The following is an 18,109-nucleotide window of genomic DNA, read 5'->3' on the forward strand; positions in this document are numbered from 1 at the left end:
TAGTATGACTCACTACAGGAGAGAGCTCCAGTACCTGTGGAATTAAAATACAATTGAAGCCGGAAGTTTACATACACTTAGGTTGGAGTCATTAAAACTCGTTTTCAACCATTCCACAAATTTCTTGAAAACAAACTACAGTTTTGGCAAGTCGGTTAGGACATCTACTTTATGCATGACACAAGTCATTTTTCCAACAATTGTTTACAGACAGATTATTTAACTTATATTATTTCACTGTATCACATTTCCAGTGGGTCAGAAGTTTACATACACTAAGTTGCCTGTGCGTTTAAACCGCTTGGAAAATTCCAGAAAATGATGTCATGGCTTTAGAAGCTTCTGATAGGCTAATTGACATCATTTGAGTCAATTGGGGGTGTACCTGTGGATGTATTTCAAGGCCTACCTTCAAACTCTGTGCCTCTTTGCTTGACATCATGGGAAAATCAAAAGAAATCAGCCAAGACCTCAGAAAAAAAATGGTATACCTCCACAAGTCCTTGGGAGCAATTTCCAAACGCCTGAAGGTACCACGTTTATCTGTACAAAGAATAGTACGCAATGATAAACACCATGGGACTACGCAGCCGTCATACCGCTCAGGAAGTTCTGTCTCCTAGAGATGAACGTACTTTGGTGCGTAAAGTGCAAATCAATCCCAGAACAACATCAAATGACCTTGTAAAGATGCTGGAGGAAAACAGGTACAAAAGTATCTATATCCACAGTAAAACGAGTCCTATATCGACATAACTTGAAAGGCCGCTCAGCAAGGAAGAAGCCACTGCTCCAAAACGCCATAAAAAAGTCCGACTACGGTTTGCAACTGCACATCGGGACAAAGATCGTACTTTTGGAGAAATGTCCTCTAGTCTGATGAAACATAAATAGAACTGTTTGGCCATAATGACCATCGTTATGTTTGGAGGAAAAAGGGGGAAGCTTGCAAGCAACATCTCAAGACATCAGTCAGGAAGTTAAAGCTTGGTCGCAAATGGGTCTTCCAAATGGACAATGACCCCAAGCATACTTCCAAAGTTGTGGCAAAATGGCTTAAGGACAACAAAGTCAAGGTTTTGGGAGTGGCCATTGCAATGCCCTGACCTCAATCCTATATAACATTTGTGGGCAGAACTGAAAAAGTGTGCGAGTAAGGAGGCCTACAAACCTGACTCTGTCAGGAGGAATGGGCCAAAATTCACCCAACTTATTGTGGGAAGCTTGTGGAAGGCTACCCGAAACATTTGACCCAAGTTTAACAATGTAAAGGCAATGCTACCAAATACTAATTGAGTGTATGTAAACTTCTGACCCACTGGGAATGTGATGAAAGAAAAAGAAGCTGAAAATAATCATTGTCGCTACTATTATTCTGACATTTCACAGTCTTAAAATAAAGTGGTGATCCTAACTGACCTAAGACAGGGAATTTTTACTAGGATTAAATGTCAGGAATTTAAATGTATTTGGCTAAGGTGTATAAAACTTCTGACTTCAACTGTAGTTGTCACTTCTCAAGGCCGCAGGGCTCTTCACTGGCTGTGTGCAGCAATGTGATAACGGCCTATTTCTATGGGTGAAGTATGTTTGCGGGGCACATAGACCATGTCCCCACACATAAAAGGTGAGCAAATAAAGAGAACTCAGCACCAATGCTGACAACCTACGTACACTGAAGTGTGTAAAGTGTGTAAAGCCAAAGGCACTATCAAGAGCCAATCAAATCAGTTGTGGTAAATAATATAGTGCTATAGAATAGTATCAGTGTGTTACATACAGAAGCACAGTGGATGTTACTGGAGGATGAGTACATGCTTGTTAAGATAATGGATGTACTGTCTGCACTGTGCCACCTCTCTCCCTCTCTCCCTCTCTCCCTCTCTCCCTCTCTACGTCTATCTCTTTCTCCCTCTCTATGTCCATCTCTTTCTTTCTTTCTCTCTCTTTCTTTCTCTCTACATATCTCTCTCTCTCTCTCTCTCGCTCTCTCTCTCTCTCTCTCTCTCTCTCTACCTCTCTCTCCACCTCTCTCTCTCTCTCTGTCACAGGGGATAGTGAGGCTGTTCATAACAGGTTAATGGACCTCCTCAGTGAGGAGGTTATCACATCAACCAGTCCTGTAGTATTAATGAACCTTTACTGCCCTCACCCAGTGCTCCCACACCTCACCACACAGCATGCCATCAAGCCTCTCGGCTGGAGACCATATTATTTGTTTTGTTTCTCATGCATACTTCCCGGCTGTTTAAGGGAGCTCCAGGTTCGCAGCCCCACTCCAGTCATTTACACTGCCAAGGTGTGGAAAGCAATGAGGCCAGGTGTTATTATAATGATGAACGAATGGAAAACCAATTTGGTGGTGATTAGGGAAATGCAGAAGTTTGGAAGTGTGTGTGTGTGTGTGTGTGTGTGTGTGTGTGTGTGTGCGGCATGTGTGGGTTTTTCCGTGGTCAGTGGTGTGTGTGCGACGTAGCTTAGTTGCATGTGAATGATTCATGTCAACTCCAAGTGTGTAAAACCGAGATGACAGTGGGGCCCTGCGTGCCCCTCCTCCATGGCCCATCCAGAACGATGGGAGGGAAACTAAGATGACAGCTGAGCTATATTTAACCTGCTTGTGTTGACGTTCGTTCAGCATCTCGTACACAGACCCCGCAAGCCAACACACAGCACACTCGAGTAAGCAGCCAATGTGCATGTTTACTAGTAGCTTTCTGTTTTTACCGTTTGGTCTTCACACGTTCAGTAGACTAATTATGATTGGCATTGATAGCTATTATCTTTCACTTAGGCCTATAATCCAAAATATACAGCAATGACTAGTTATCGACAAGCTTAAAGCCTAAATCTAAGCGATTCTGTTGAAACCGACGGGTAAACACACAGTAACGCTGAAATAGGCTTGTAACGGTAGGGAATTAATATAATGTGTTTGTTTTGGATGTACACACTGTCATGTTAAAAGGTCCTCTGTCATCTGTTTGACACAGAGCCAGCTGGGATAGAAAAGGTCCTTTTATGGCTGCTGCGCTGACAGATCGCATGGGACAGGTGCCTGCATCGTCTCCTCCACAAACACCTGCAGCCGACGTTGCTCATGTCCTCCCCGTTAGCCACTTCTTCACACACCTGCTGCTTCCTGTTCACTGGAAAGGGAGGGGGACTCTTTATAAATGGGCACAGCATCTTTTCATTATAACCCGGCCCATTGCCAGTGATCCAGATGAGTGACTGTCACGCTTGCAGCAAGGATCTGCCTCCGTATACTAAAGTGTAGACAGACACAAGGAACGGTGACGGCGCTCTTTCTCTCTCTCTCTCTCTCTCTCTCTCTATTTGCGACAGGCGCATCACATCAGCTGCCGCGGCCACTCATCCACAAAATGGGCAGAGATTAGAGCTGTCTGGGACGAGACGCCGAAATGAGCCGGATATGAGTTGGGGTGCGTCGCCCGTCCAAAACCCAATAATCCTGGCGGTGAGATAAGTAGAGTCTGGATAGAATAGGGCTGAAAGCCAAGGGACACCACAGGTGTTTTTCTAACGGTGGAGGGATAGGTTATCTGTGATAACCCTGTCTGGATGTTGTTGTTGTGTGTATTCAGCCTCAGTCTCTGTGGATTGGGGGATTCATTTATCCAGTGCTGGTCATTCAGGCCCAGGCCTGTGTGGATGGTCAAGATGAGGCAGAGGTAGCCAGATACAGGGTTGGAATGGGAAGGAGTTGGAATGTATTCATTCGGTTGTGAATGTGAGGTCTTTTTTTATACAGAGATAAAATATTTCTGCACAGGTTTAAGACTGTTGCAACTGATGATCGGGAGCAGGGATGAAGAAATACTTAGCCATTAAACGGAATTGCGTACACGTGTGAATGCCTGTGTGAGTTACAGCTGTCACAGCCATGGATCAGGAGCGGAAGCAGCCTCTGTTATCAATCTGCTGTGACAGTTCCAACCAAGGGGATTGAGCCTAACCTCCGCAGAGACCTTGGGGACCATACTTAGTTCGTTCACAAACTTCCCTCCATTAACCTCCAATCATTACCTATTAGAAAAGCTTCCTATCAGCGTCAACAGCAAAGGTGTAGAAGTCTGATTGTTTGTAATCGGCTCTCTCGTGCCACGTCTTTAGTTTCCTACAGGGACATTAGTAGAACCTATAAAGAAGGGAACTCAGTTGAAGAGAATTCACTGCGCACAACAAAAAAGAAAGAGAAAAAAACCAACAAAGGGGTTGTTGATGGAAGAGTCTGATAGAAAGTGGTGATACGGCCGTGTGATGCTCACAGTCCGACACTGGAGAAGATTCCCATTTAGATACTGCTGGGCCTATTCACTAACACACACCTCTCATCCACTGTCTCTTTTATCATCGCACAGCCCTCACCGCACCGCAGGAGAGTAATAAACGTCACAATGGACACCCGCTCTCGAGGCTGCATTCTCTTTCTCTCTCTCTATTTTTCTCTTTTTGTTCTGGCTGTTCTCTCCATTCTGTTCATTCACCCTCTCTCTCTTCGTTCACTCAGTTCTCTCTGTCTTTCTCTCGCTATCACACTTTGTCACCGTCCTTTCTTTTTCTCTCTTTCCCTCTGTCCATTGCCTTTCTTTATCTCTTTTTCTTTCTCTCGGTTCTGCTTCTATTTTTCTCTGTCTCTCGATGTACACTGCGCACACAGCTATGGGATGAACCTGCCAGTGAGCAATCAGCTCTTACAGATGTAGGGTCTTCATTTGAGACAGTTTTCTACAGCAGGAAAATGTGCCTGCAACAACAGGAAATGTAAATTATTATGTGAATTAACATTCTTGTAGGGGTTGATACATTTTTCATTAAGGCAAATCAAGTCTGAAAATTCACAGGTAGCCTAGCCTAGTGGTTAGAGCGTTGGGCCAGTAACCGGAAGGTTGCTGGATTGAATCCCCGATAACAATCTGTTGTTCTTCCCCTGAGCAAGGCAGTTAACCCACTATTCCACGGGCGCCGAAGACATGGATGTCAATTATTGCAGCCCCCCCGCACCTCTCTGATTCAGAGGGGTTGGGTTAAATGCGGAAGACACATTTCAGTTGAATACATTCAGTTGGACAACTGACAAGGTACCCTCCTTTCCCTCTAAGTTGGATAACAGATGTTTGCCATTGCTAGGAATCCCACCGATGTTCCACAGTCAAAACTGTGGAACAAATACCTACAAAGCCCTACTCCATGAGCATCAAAGACAGCCTAATAAAGTCATCTGGGAGCCACAGATACATCTAGATTATGAGGACCAGCAGTATTTTATAACAAGAGAGCATTATGAGGATTGATACTGATGCCTTGCTTCATTGATGCGTTACCATGCTGGTGCTCAATTGTAACTGCCACCGTTTCCCTTAATGTGATTGGTCGTTTAGCCCAATTACCATGCCATATCCTATCCTATTTATTTGTGTTTGTTGATCCTAGAACCAACAACGCTGTCTCATCTTCAAAGATAAATGGCGTGACCTGTTTTCATTAAGATAAGTCTGTGTCTACTATCTAGCTCGAATTGGTTTCAATGGCAGTCCATTACCAAGGCTCATTAGCTCTCCAAAACCCAAGTGTCTTGTCTCAAACAGGGTACCACTCCACACCCTCCTCTCCCCCCTCCACTTCCCGCTTGTCATTAGCATTCAGAAAGGAGTAAAAAAAAAGCAGGATTGCTAGCCATGGTAGTCCAACGTCTTGATTGCCAATGATAAAGCAAGAAGGCTGATGGGTGAGTCTGCATCTTTTACTGGTCCTTTTGACCTAATTACCAGAGAGAGGGGATCCACAGGGACGGCCACAGCAGGCCCACTCTGGAGAGGCTTCAATCTTCATTATTGGGGAACGGAAATGAGGCCCTCCAGTGAAAGTGGTGAAAACATGAGCCACTTGAAAAAGCAGCGAAATTCTATTTATAGAAATTGTGTGCAACTCTGTTTCTCTTGCATATGATTTGAAATGGGTTTGTAAGTTTTTTATTTTTTTTATTTCACCTTTATTTAACCAGGTAGGCAAGTTGAGAACAAGTTCTCATTTACAATTGTGACCTGGCCAAGATAAAGCAAAGCAGTTCGACAACATACAACAACACAGAGTTACACATGGAGTAAAAACAAACATACAGTCAATAATACAGTAGAAAAATAAGTCTATATACAATGTGAGCAAAGGAGGTGAGATAAGGGAGGTAAAGGCAAAAAGGCCATGATGGCAAAGTAAATACAATATAGCAAGGAAAACACTGGAATGGTAGATTTGTAGTAGAAGAAAGTGCAAAGTAGAATAGAAATAATGGGGTGCAAAGGAGCAAAATAAATAAATACAGTAGGGGAAGGGGTAGTTGTTTGGGCTAAATTATAGATGGGCTATGTACAGGTGCAATGATCTGTGAGCTGCTCTGACAGCTGGTGCTTAAAGCTAGTGAGGGAGTGTCACGTCCTGGCCAGTATATAAGGTTAATTGTTTTGTAGTTGGTCAGGGCGTGGCAGGGGGTATTTGTTTTATGTGGTTCGGGGTGGTGTGTTTGTGTAAAGGGTGTTTGATTTAGTATTTCCGGGTTTTTGGTGGATGGTCTATGTGTTTGTATTTTATGGTTAGTCTGGTGTGTGTGTTTCTATGTTTGGTTAATTGGGGTTGGGACTCTCAGTTGAAGGCAGGTGTTGTCTATCTGCCTTTGATTGAGAGTCCCATATATTAGGGTGTGTTTGTGTGTGTGTGTGTGATTGGTGGGTGATTGTTCTGTGCTTAGCCGTGTGCCTAGTCAGACTGTTATTGTCGTTCGTTCGTTTTTCGTGTTTGTTATTTTGTATGTTCATTTTGAGAGTAATTAAAAATCAAGATGAGCATTCACGTACCTGCTGCGTTTTGGTCCTCCTTCACCGACAACAACCGTGACAGAATCACCCACCACCAAAGGACCAAGCAGCAGAGGAAGGAGCAGACGGAGTTCGAGTTGGACTGGCGGGAGAAGTGGACTTGGGAGGAAGTTCTGGACGGGGCCGGACCCTGGCATCAGGCTGGGGATTATCGCCGCCCGCAGTGGGAAATTGAGGCAGCCAAGGCAGAGAGGCGGTGGTACGAGGCCAGAGTGGACGCGCTGAAGGAGAAGCACAAGAGGCACCCCCAATAATTTTTTTGGGGGGGGCACACGGGTAGTTTGGCTAGGCGAAGGAAGAGCCGGAAGCCAGCTACCCGTGGTTATATGGAGGAGCGTATGGGGTGGAGAGCGCTATGTTTCGCTGAGGAGCGCACTATCTCACCCATACGCACGCACAGTCCGGTGCGCGTTATTCCAGCCCCTCGCAGGTGCCGTGCTAGAGCGGGCATCCAGCCTGGTAGGAGGACGCCTGCGCAGCGCATCTGGTCGCCGGTACGCCTCCGAGGACCAGGCTACCCAACTCCCGCTCTACGCACGGCTACCATCAGGCCCCTGCACAGCCCAGTCTGCCCTGTACGAGCACCCCGCTCGTACAGGGCTACTAGTTCCATCCAGCCAAGGCGGGTTGTGCAGGAGGTAAGATCTAGACCGGCTGTGCGCCTCCATAGCCCTGGGTTTCCAGCTCCTGTCTCTCGTGCGGACCCGGAAGTGCGTCCACCCAGTCCGACTCGTCCTGTTCCCGCTCCCCGCACTAAACTGCAAGTGCGTAAACCCAGCCTCACCAGTCAACAGTCGTCGGAGCTGCCCGCCAGTCAACAGTCGTCGGAGCTGCCCGCCAGTCAACAGTCGTCGGAGCTGCCCGCCAGTCAACAGTCGTCGGAGCTGCCCGCCAGTCAACAGTCGTCGGAGCTGCCCGCCAGTCAACAGTCGTCGGAGCTGCCCGCCAGTCAACAGTCGTCGGAGCTGCCCGCCAGTCAGTCGTCGGAGCTGCCCGCCAGTCAACAGTCGTCGGAGCTGCCCGCCAGTCAACAGTCGTCGGAGCTGCCCGCCAGTCAACAGTCGTCGGAGCTGCCCGCCAGTCAACAGTCGTCGGAGCGGCCAGACTGCGCTGAACTGCCGGAGCGGCCAGACTGCGCTGAACTGCCGGAGCGGCCAGACTGCGCTGAACTGCCGGAGCGGCCAGACTGCGCTGAACTGCCGGAGCGGCCAGACTGCGCTGAACTGCCGGAGCGGCCAGACTGCCCTGAACTGCCGGAGCGGCCAGACTGCCCTGAACTGCCGGAGCGGCCAGACTGCCCTGAACTGCCGGAGCGGCCAGACTGCCCTGAACTGCCGGAGCGGCCAGACTGCCCTGAACTGCCGGAGCGGCCAGACTGCCCTGAACTGCCGGAGCGGCCAGACTGCCCTGAACTGCCGGAGTGGCCAGACTGCCCTGAACTGCCCGACTGCCCTGAACTGCCCAGACTGCCCAGACTGTCCCGACTGCCCCGAGTGCCCAGACTGCCCAGACTGTCCCGAGTGGCCAGACTGCCCAGACTGTCCCGAGTGGCCAGACTGCCCAGACTGTCCCGAGTGCCCAGACTGCCCAGACTGTCCCGAGTGGCCAGACTGCCCAGACTGTCCCGAGTGGCCAGACTGCCCAGACTGTCCCGAGTGGCCAGACTGTCCCGAGTGGCCAGACTGCCCAGACTGTCCCGAGTTGCCAGACTGTCCCGAGTGGCCAGACTGCCCAGACTGTCCCGAGTGGCCAGACTGCCCAGACTGTCCCGAGTGGCCAGACTGCCCAGACTGTCCCGAGTGGCCAGACTGCCCAGACTGTCCCGAGTTGCCAGACTGCCCAGACTGTCCCGAGTTGCCAGACTGCCCAGACTGTCCCGAGCTGCCAGACTGCCCCGACTGCCCCCCGGCGACTGCCAGACTGGCCCGACTGCCCCTCGGCGATGCCAGAGTGGCCCGACAGCCTGGAACGGCCGGAACCAGAGCCACCTCCAGAAATAGGTGGGTTGGGGAGGGGGGTGTAGCACAGTGCCGTCGTTGACGGCAGCCACCCTCCCTTCCCTCCCTTTAGAAAAGGGGACTTTTTGTTGGTGTTGCTTGGGGTTATTTTTTGTTAAGGTTCTTCTGGGGTAGCACCTTTAAGGGGGGGGTACTGTCACGTCCTGGCCAGTATATAAGGTTAATTGTTTTGTAGTTGGTCAGGGCGTGGCAGGGGGTATTTGTTTTATGTGGTTCGGGGTGGTGTGTTTGTGTAAAGGGTGTTTGATTTAGTATTTCCGGGTTTTTGGTGGATGGTCTATGTGTTTGTATTTTATGGTTAGTCTGGTGTGTGTGTTTCTATGTTTGGTTAATTGGGGTTGGGACTCTCAGTTGAAGGCAGGTGTTGTCTATCTGCCTTTGATTGAGAGTCCCATATATTAGGGTGTGTTTGTGTGTGATTGGTGGGTGATTGTTCTGTGCTTAGCCGTGTGCCTAGTCAGACTGTTATTGTCGTTCGTTCGTTTTTCGTGTTTGTTATTTTGTATGTTCATTTTGAGAGTAATTAAAAATCAAGATGAGCATTCACGTACCTGCTGCGTTTTGGTCCTCATTCACCGACAACAACTGTGACAGGGAGATAAGTGTTTCCAGTTTCAGAGATTTTTGTAGTTCGTTCCAGTCATTGGCAGCAGAGAACTGGAAGGAGAGACGGCCAAAGGAGGAATTGGCTTTGGGGGTGACCAGAGAGATATAAGTACGGTGAATATTATCAGACTGTGTGATTCATGTCCGTGTTGATATATCCAAATAAAGGGACAGACAAGGTGTGACTAAAACATATGAGTGTATATACACTAGAAAGGGAGGGTGTATATGCCTTGTGGCAGTAGGTTCTAACCTGGGCCTCTCTTCTTTCCTCAGATCCCTACGTGAAGATCCACCTGATGCAGAATGGGAAGAGGCTGAAGAAGAAGAAGACGACAATCAAGAAGAACACCCTCAACCCTTATTACAACGAGTCCTTCAGCTTTGAAGTGCCATTCGAACAAATCCAGGTAATGGTGTTGTACATCCCCATGCACATCTTGGGAGCTCTCCGTGTTGTTGAAGCATTAAGACTGGATTTAATTGAGCTCAGTCATAAACCAGCAAGTCAAGTTTTTTTAAAGGATACTTCAAATAAGACTTAGAGCCAACACCGAGACAAATGACAAGGAGATTGTGTTCAAAGCTTGTGGCTACTAAGAGTGATTTGCTGGCTTAAAATTAGCATGTGAATGTGTGCTCTTTGGCCTGTACAGGATAATCAGTCTCAGGCTCTATTCATCATCGGCCCGATTCAGACTTAGTAAATGTACGCCTTTCCTATGCACTTCTCAGTAGTTGGTATTCAGGCTTACCTAATGCAGGCGCATAATGCATACCTTACATTTTTATTTTGTCGATAGACTAAAATACATCGAAGGAACGGGTTCAGAATATAGGGATCAATGAAAGAAAGCCATCTACTGTATATATATGCATATTCGTCTCAGTTTCAGCACCAACTGGTAGATAAAAAAATACTCTGATCTTGTAGATTATTTAAGCAAAATGTATGGTTAGGAAAGTATATATAAATCATATTAAACAGGTTTGGAGCACATTTACACACAAAATATATTGATGAATCAAAAATATAGTGATTTGATTCAACATGAAAGTTGAGATACTCAAATTCATTCCATTAAATATTTGAAGGTGGAAATAGGTGTACTATAGGGGTTGAACAATAGTCCTAGAAATCTACCCTGATCTTCATTAATCATGGAACTGTATGACAACGGTCCAGTCATCGTGAACCATGCACCAGGCTCCAGGTTTAAACTGCTACGTGTGGTCTGAGTACAATAATGTAGGCTACATGTCCCAAATTATTGCACAATGTTAGCCTAATATGATCCACTAATGCTAGCAACCCTCAGGAACAACTACACGGACATGACAGAGGAAAGAAAAGTAAACGGAATGGAATGGAATCATTCAAAATGTAGGCAACAAATTTAAGGAAACTAACACCTTAGTTTCCTTAAATTTATAACATACATTTATAACTGTATGTGGCTATTACTGACGGTGGCTCCCGATAGTGGCTAATATTTAACAATACAAATTGTGAAATAAAACTGCAAAATGCCTGGGTATAGAATTAAAACATTCTAAAGCACAATTTGGCAGATTCGGCCCTACAGAAAGCCTATAGCTTGGGTCTCCAAATTTAATCTATGCAAATTATGAGGGCATACAATGAAATCAGATTAACGGCACAGCTATTTACAGCTTACTTCACTGTGGGAAAGGGGCTACAATACATATCATGTTGATATGATTTTCAGTTTGTTTCCATATGACTGGTTTAACATTTGTCTCCATGGATCCAAGGAAAAATCATCTAAAACATATGACTGGTTTAACATTTGTCTCCATGGATCATAAGGAAAAATCATCTAAAACAATTGCTATGGTGTATTTACAATTCTCTTCTCCAAATGGATTACTCATTTACCTAGTTCCCATCAATAGCTCTTATCAATTTATAAATTACTGTTCATGGAGAATGCTGTTATTTCTATCAGAAAAAAGAAAGTAGATGCTTTTCCCACTTGGAACCAGCAGGTTCGCGCGACCTTATTCATGGTTTCTTCACACGTAAAGGTGGTAGAATTATGAGGGAGTTAAATCAAGTTCAGAATGCAATGTATTTGTAGACACACCTCCGTCACACCTTCATTTCATTGATCTCCACCCCAAACGAATAGTGTGTGAATAGAATGCTGTTCTTATACTTAAGTTCAAGGTCAGAATACTCATAGAGAGAAAAGTGCATAAAAAGGAATTATGTTTCCATTTACACATGCTTAATTCGAGTCGGAATTCCCCCCCCCCCCCATTTGCATTCTCATGAAATGCCTTAATGTCACAAGTTTACAAGACAACTGCACAGGGGAGTGGTGAGAAGTAATGCAATTCTCAACACATCACTGATTACATGCCTTTGGCGTATGATTACATTTGAACATTAAAATATCTCTTCTTCACGGTGCAAGTCAGTACCTTTTTTTTATCCAGTGCAATGAAATGTATATAGAGTACGGTTTAGTATGGCGCTCGCACTGTTTGAGAACAAATGGCTTCATGAGAAAGCACTTTAAAGCTACTAGACCCAGAGAATTAAAGAAGATAAAGTGCATGCAAATTGGGCCAAGGGGGAATTATCTGTGAGCGGGCGTCAAAACGCCAGGCATAAAAAAGTAATTGCCTCAAATTGATTTAGCACTTCACAGCTCACAAACCACGAGTTGGGTTCCACGTGCCTCCGTTTCAATTCGCAGCCTAACCCCGCCTAGCCTGTGAGGATGCCAATCAGAACATCCCATACCCATTGGAGAGACAGAGGGGTGACAGTGGAGGAAGCCTATACTGCTAAGTACACTCCCGCCTCCACAGAGGGTCCTTCTCTTTAAAGGGATAGAACAACCCAAATACAAGTGTCTCTGTCGTTGTTATTCCTCAAAAGTGATTTGAGGGGGTCAACTATCTCTTTAAAAGCCACTTGACTGACAGGCTGAGGGACTTGGTGCAACGTTTCATTACATGCTTTGGGAGAACAGTGACTCGGCATCTACACAGGTAGAACAGCTCCTCTCTCATGTGGATCGAAACTTAATCAGAGCTCTTAGTGTGCCGATTCATATTCCCTTACAGCAGATGATGCACGGATCAACCCTCATTGCTGAGACACTTTGAATAAACACATGCTGAGGCAGAAAGGTTGACCTCTGAGTAAGCTTACAATCTGTTGTGCGTTTGGCTCTGGAAAGATTCAGGCCCAGTCTTCAAATGGTATATACTGCTAATAAGCACTTAGGACTGGCTCTTCGAGGGAGCATATCACTCTTCACTCTAATAGGCCACTCTGTTAGTCAGGAGCATTTGACAGAGTGGAGGTTACACCCACTTGTCTTCTAATTGTACTGCTTTTGGTATATGAGAAATTAGCCAAGGTTGTTCTGTAGGTCGCCGAGCAGAGCCTTCATCGTTGTGCTCAATAGAGGAAGTAGGGTGTCTGGGGACTTGAGACAATATTATTATTCTCTGTTACTTTGGGTGAATACTGGGTGCTCAAGAACTTCTCAGCACTACACAAATCATAAAACTTCCATGACTATAATCTGTGAGCTTTAAATGTTACCAGTACATTACTTTAGTTACCTGTACAGTGTGTGTATCCCACAAACTCATCATTTCTTCCAATGTCTTCCTCCCTACTTTTCCCCTTACAGAAAGTTCAAGTTGTTGTAACTGTTCTGGACTATGACAAGATCGGCAAGAACGATGCCATCGGCAAGGTCTTTGTGGGCCTCAACAGCTCGGGGACGGAGCTGCGCCACTGGTCGGATATGCTGGCCAACCCCAGGAGACCCATCGCCCAGTGGCACGTGCTGAAGGTGGAGGAGGAGGTGGATGCTCAGCTCTCCACAAAAAAATAGGCAGGGCCCTTTCAGCACCTGCCCCATAGTGCTCTTTAGCCAGTATGTGTAAATACCTCAGTGATATATGGGTCCATCCACCGTCAAACCAATCCAGCCAACACCCATCCTTCCCACCAACTCCATACTACTTGTCTTATCGCCTTCTTTTGTAATTGTCAATGGTTCTTTCAAAACCCCTAGGCCCTGACGTTCAGATTTGTGTTTCTATTTGTCAGGTTGGGAGTCCCCGCCCCTGACTATGTTGTTCATCTCTATGCCCTGATTCCCCCTAACCAAATTCCCCCTTCTTTTAAGCAATATGATCTGTATAGATAGCGCATGACTGAAAGACATTTATTGTACCACAGTTGTATATATCAGTCTGCAGACAAAAATTATTTCTAGTTTATGTTGGTATGTTGTTACCTGTTTCCTAATCTATGTATATCTGGATGTTTTTAATAAGATGTTCTATTTTAAATTATGTAAATGCAGATATAGGAGAGACAATATTATATATTACAGGATAAAACATTTTGACCTTATTGCATTCCAGAGGAAGAAGAAAGCAATTCCAACCTGTAAGATGCTAGTGGAAGTATAGTCACATTGTAAAGGACGGTGTCTGGCTTTATGTTTACTAATGAACCATTGCAGAAAAAAGTTGAAATACACAGAAAACTAGGCCGTTAACTACTATGGTTTCATGGGAAAATATATGCTGCTGGATAGTATACAAGCACATAGTTTCTTATACGCCTTTTTATACACATTTCTCCATCAGAGGACCTATTTGTTTTGCTTGAAACACAATGTTTTGGAGGATCTCTCAAATCGATGCAAACCGGTTAGCCTTTTTCCTTTTCCTCAAGCAGGACATCACCTTGTGACACAGTCAGTTACTTTTAAGTGAACTAGGTCCTCATTTGATAGGCCATTTTTTTCATTCAATTATTTATTTACTTACTTTTTACAGACCGGTCCTCTTAAACCCAAATGACTATTCCGCCAAACCCCCTCGGAAACTGACCCCATATGAAATGGAATCAAGCAGTAGCCATTGTGTCCTTAAGCTTGTTGAACAATATTTACTTTCTATAGCCTACTTTCAATAGCCTTATTGTTGGAAATGGATTATGTTCAGGACATTGGAGTCTCAAGTTCTCCATAGATGGAATAAAGAGTTTAGACTCTAAGCTTTTAGATGACTATTTTTTAGATAAATTCAGCGGATTTTTTTGTAAACTGCATGATTTTTTAAACAATATTTGCTAAAGGCTGGGATGGGGGGGAGATCTACCAACACCATGGGGCTGTCTCTTATGATAGCATTCCCTTGCCTTCAATCTATTTAATCTAGATTAAAGCTGAAGTGAGTGATTTGATGGGTCAGTATATGATTTACATATTGACTGGAGGTAAAGTGAGTTTCTAAACACTGCCATTTTCAGGGAGATGACACATGTATACTAACCTTCTATACTAACCTTCTCTCCATGCACACTCCCACTAGGTAGTGGTCGTAGCTTTGGTTTATCGGGAACAATGTATTTGGCTCCACATGGTGCCCTAAATAGCAGTCTTTGCTTTGTGTTGCCTTCTCACAGTGGCAATAGAGCTAGCCATGTTATACTGCCAATCTTACTTTCTATACGGCTACTGTTTTGCACTGTATGTCTTTTAACCGGCAATAGCTTGTTGACTTCTTTACACTATGTTGACGGGCCTTATTTAAGGACGCTCAATGCGCAGGGGAGCTTCTGTCCAGGAGTCCGACTGGTTCTTGGTATTTACTTAAAGGAACAGTACATGAAAGCAACAACCATATACTGTATCTCTTCGTTGAGTAAACCGTAGTTAGCCAGTTTTCTATTGTTGGCTCTTAGTACAACACCAAGAGAACAATGGGATATAAACAATAACTGTAAAAGTTAATGGTCTGCATAGGTGATAATATTTGTTTATATGTCCTTTACTACGGGTCCAATAAGAGGAATAAGTAAGACGTTTGGATCCATGAAATCCATGAAGTCTCTTATCTTGGAGGAATCTCCATGCATATACTGGATGCTAGCTTCAGGAGTAGTTTCTAAATGTTTTCAATGTTATTGTGTAGTTGATAGCACTATTATGAAAAAGCTATTTGTCATTCCATAGGCGTCTCTGAGGACAGCTTTGTGTATCACTGTGACTGCCGTGCGTGCTTAGAGGTGTAGACTTTATCAATAGCGACAAGTTTGTTCTGTAGTGACGTTGTACTGCCATATTTCCCTTCCACATGCTGAGAGAGTGCGTGGCATCGTCAGTTCTAATAACTGTGCAGTGGCTGGTTGGTTGATTGACAGGGCTACACACAGGAGTTATAGAACGTTTTATGGGAGAGCGAGAGTGGTGGGATTCACACAGCATTTCATTGAGCACTGTGCAATACTTGTATGTCCATCCCATAGTGTTGTGTGGGTTGTGTTTGCCCAAGAAAAAATGAATATTTAAAGTTGACTCCTATCAAGTCAGACGTATTCCTCTCCAGTGAGATGGTTAGGACACAGCACATGTAGATTCTGTGGTGGTTGGAGTCTGACATCTAAAATCCTTCTGTTAAGGGTTCCCTTCTATCCAGTTAAGTTTTTTCTTGCACACAGATCCAGCATCAGAAATTTCAGGACATATTGGGATTGGGAAATACCAAAATGTCACACACACACACACACACACACACACACACACACACACACACACACACACACACACACACACACACACACACACACACACACACACACGTAAACATTTTTAAATGACCCCTCACCCTCTGAAAGTACATATGTACATATTTTCATCATTTTCCAAAAAGTAATTTATTTATCATATTGAAATGGTCATGATTATTACTGAAACGTATCACATCCTGTCATGATAACTTCATCCATCATTGTATCAACCTGATCTACTATACTATATCTAATTATGATTATTTTTTATGAATAAGTTATGTTTACAACCCTGTTGAAAATACTTTTATATTTGAAATGGAAACTCTGAATGTACAGTATGTGTGTTTGTGGTGATTAACTGTGAGATTAGTAGTTGGTACTTTTCTTTCATTGTTGCAAAAATATGTTGATTTGTGTGTGTTTTAATTTATTTATTTAAATACCCTTTTGGGTAGACCTTCCCCAGATAAATAATACATTCCAGAAACGTTGAACATACATTTAGTCACAGCAGTATGTGCCCTAATGAATTACATTCCCTCTTGAACTATATATTTTTTCATTTAACATATTTATTATGCATCCCTTAAATCATGAATTACAAAAAACGATAAAACGTAGGCTCAGTATTTGAACGGAATGAGCAGATCCATAGGGGTATGACTAAATCACTAAAGAAAGGCTGTAATCACAATTTAAAGGGGAAGGAAATCAAAATGCTTCAACAAAAGAAAAGGAAAGCGTCAAACGCTTGAGGGGCGGACATTACAGAAAGAAGCAGCATTACAGGATCAGATTGTGAGGTGTGTAACTTACTGTACCACAAGAAAAGCCACTAGCTGCAATGTCATGCTACTCTTACTGGTCCCCCCTACTAAATCATGGAAGCAAAACCCCTCACATCCTATTCAAGAAAAGCCCATACATCTCACTGTGTGACCGGAAACATACAAGATTCTCTAAAATGACGACAACAAAAAGCCACTCTAACCTTTCAAGATGAAGCTGTGTAAAGTATTAGAGTCTGATGCTGTAGAAATATCCTAGTTGCCTTTGTGTATATCAACTGCCTGCTTGAGTATTTTCTGTGTTGACATTTTCTCTGTAATCTTGTAGAACTGTTTGGGCTGTTTTTCCTGCCATATCGCTCGCGGTGACAGCGAGCTGACAGTTACTGTATATTGCTGTGTATACCTTCATTTTTGATGAGGTGTTTTACAGTTTTGTTTCACTTTGTGTGGTGATTCACTCTGTGGAGTTTTTTGACTGTTGTTATATAACTTCATATACACAAATGATCAATAAAAATGTTTTATTTCCTGTTGATACAGAACCTTTTCAAGTGCTTCTTTTTTTCCGGATGGTTTGGTTCACTTACCAACGTTTTATGTGAATTTTGATGTGTGAGCAGATAATACTGACATTCACATTTTAGACAACATGCCTTCATCATTAATAATAAACATTGAGTGCTTATGAAGCCTAGATTTATTTTCATTATGAGCCAAATCTAGGAATTGCTGTGATCTATTTGATAAACACGAGACCAGAAACATGTAAAAGAGTGTGGCAGTATAGCAGCAACAGTAGCATCTAGTGGTCAAAACCTGGTAAATTCACACTAAATAATCCAAGTGATTTAAATTACAAAACAATGTATGAGGGGGGAAAAAAACCTCTTCAGATTCACAGGGAATACATTACATAGTATGGATAAGCAATACTACAAGCCACAGCTTCATACTACTTGTCAGACATAGAGAACTGATCATGTATACTGGTTGTTGGGGTAGCAGCAGTGTGGGGTATGGGGGGTCTGTGTGTGGCTTTTTGACCATTCGTTTGGATTCCTCATCTCTAACTCATTGCTAGAAAGGATGTTAGCTACTATATTTAGTGAATATTATATGAACCCTATATATTTTAATGGTACATTTGGATGCAATCAATTAGCGTAATTTCCCAGTGATCCAATTATATTTCAACAAAATAATGTTGCATGAATGGTA

The 18,109-nt window shown here is 44.0% G+C and overlaps 1 protein-coding gene across 3 annotated transcripts in view; it reads left to right on the forward strand.

The window, feature by feature from the left end:
* The window catches only part of LOC106609413 (synaptotagmin-1), a 232,160-nt gene extending 214,727 nt beyond the window's left edge, over positions 1–17,433 (forward strand). For all 3 annotated transcript variants that reach the window (XM_014208212.3, XM_014208215.3, XM_014208213.3), the window contains exons 10-11: positions 9,797–9,930; positions 13,198–17,433. In XM_014208212.3, coding sequence (XP_014063687.1) covers positions 9,797–9,930; positions 13,198–13,404 — 341 coding nt within the window. In that variant the 3' untranslated portion in view covers positions 13,405–17,433. The remainder of the gene's footprint in view (positions 1–9,796; positions 9,931–13,197) is intronic.
* The last annotated feature ends 676 nt before the right edge of the window (positions 17,434–18,109 follow it).

Source organism: Salmo salar, chromosome 07 (genome assembly GCF_965601325.2).
Source record: "Salmo salar chromosome 07, fSalSal1, whole genome shotgun sequence".
In the NCBI taxonomy this organism is placed as follows: Eukaryota; Metazoa; Chordata; class Actinopteri; order Salmoniformes; family Salmonidae; genus Salmo; species Salmo salar.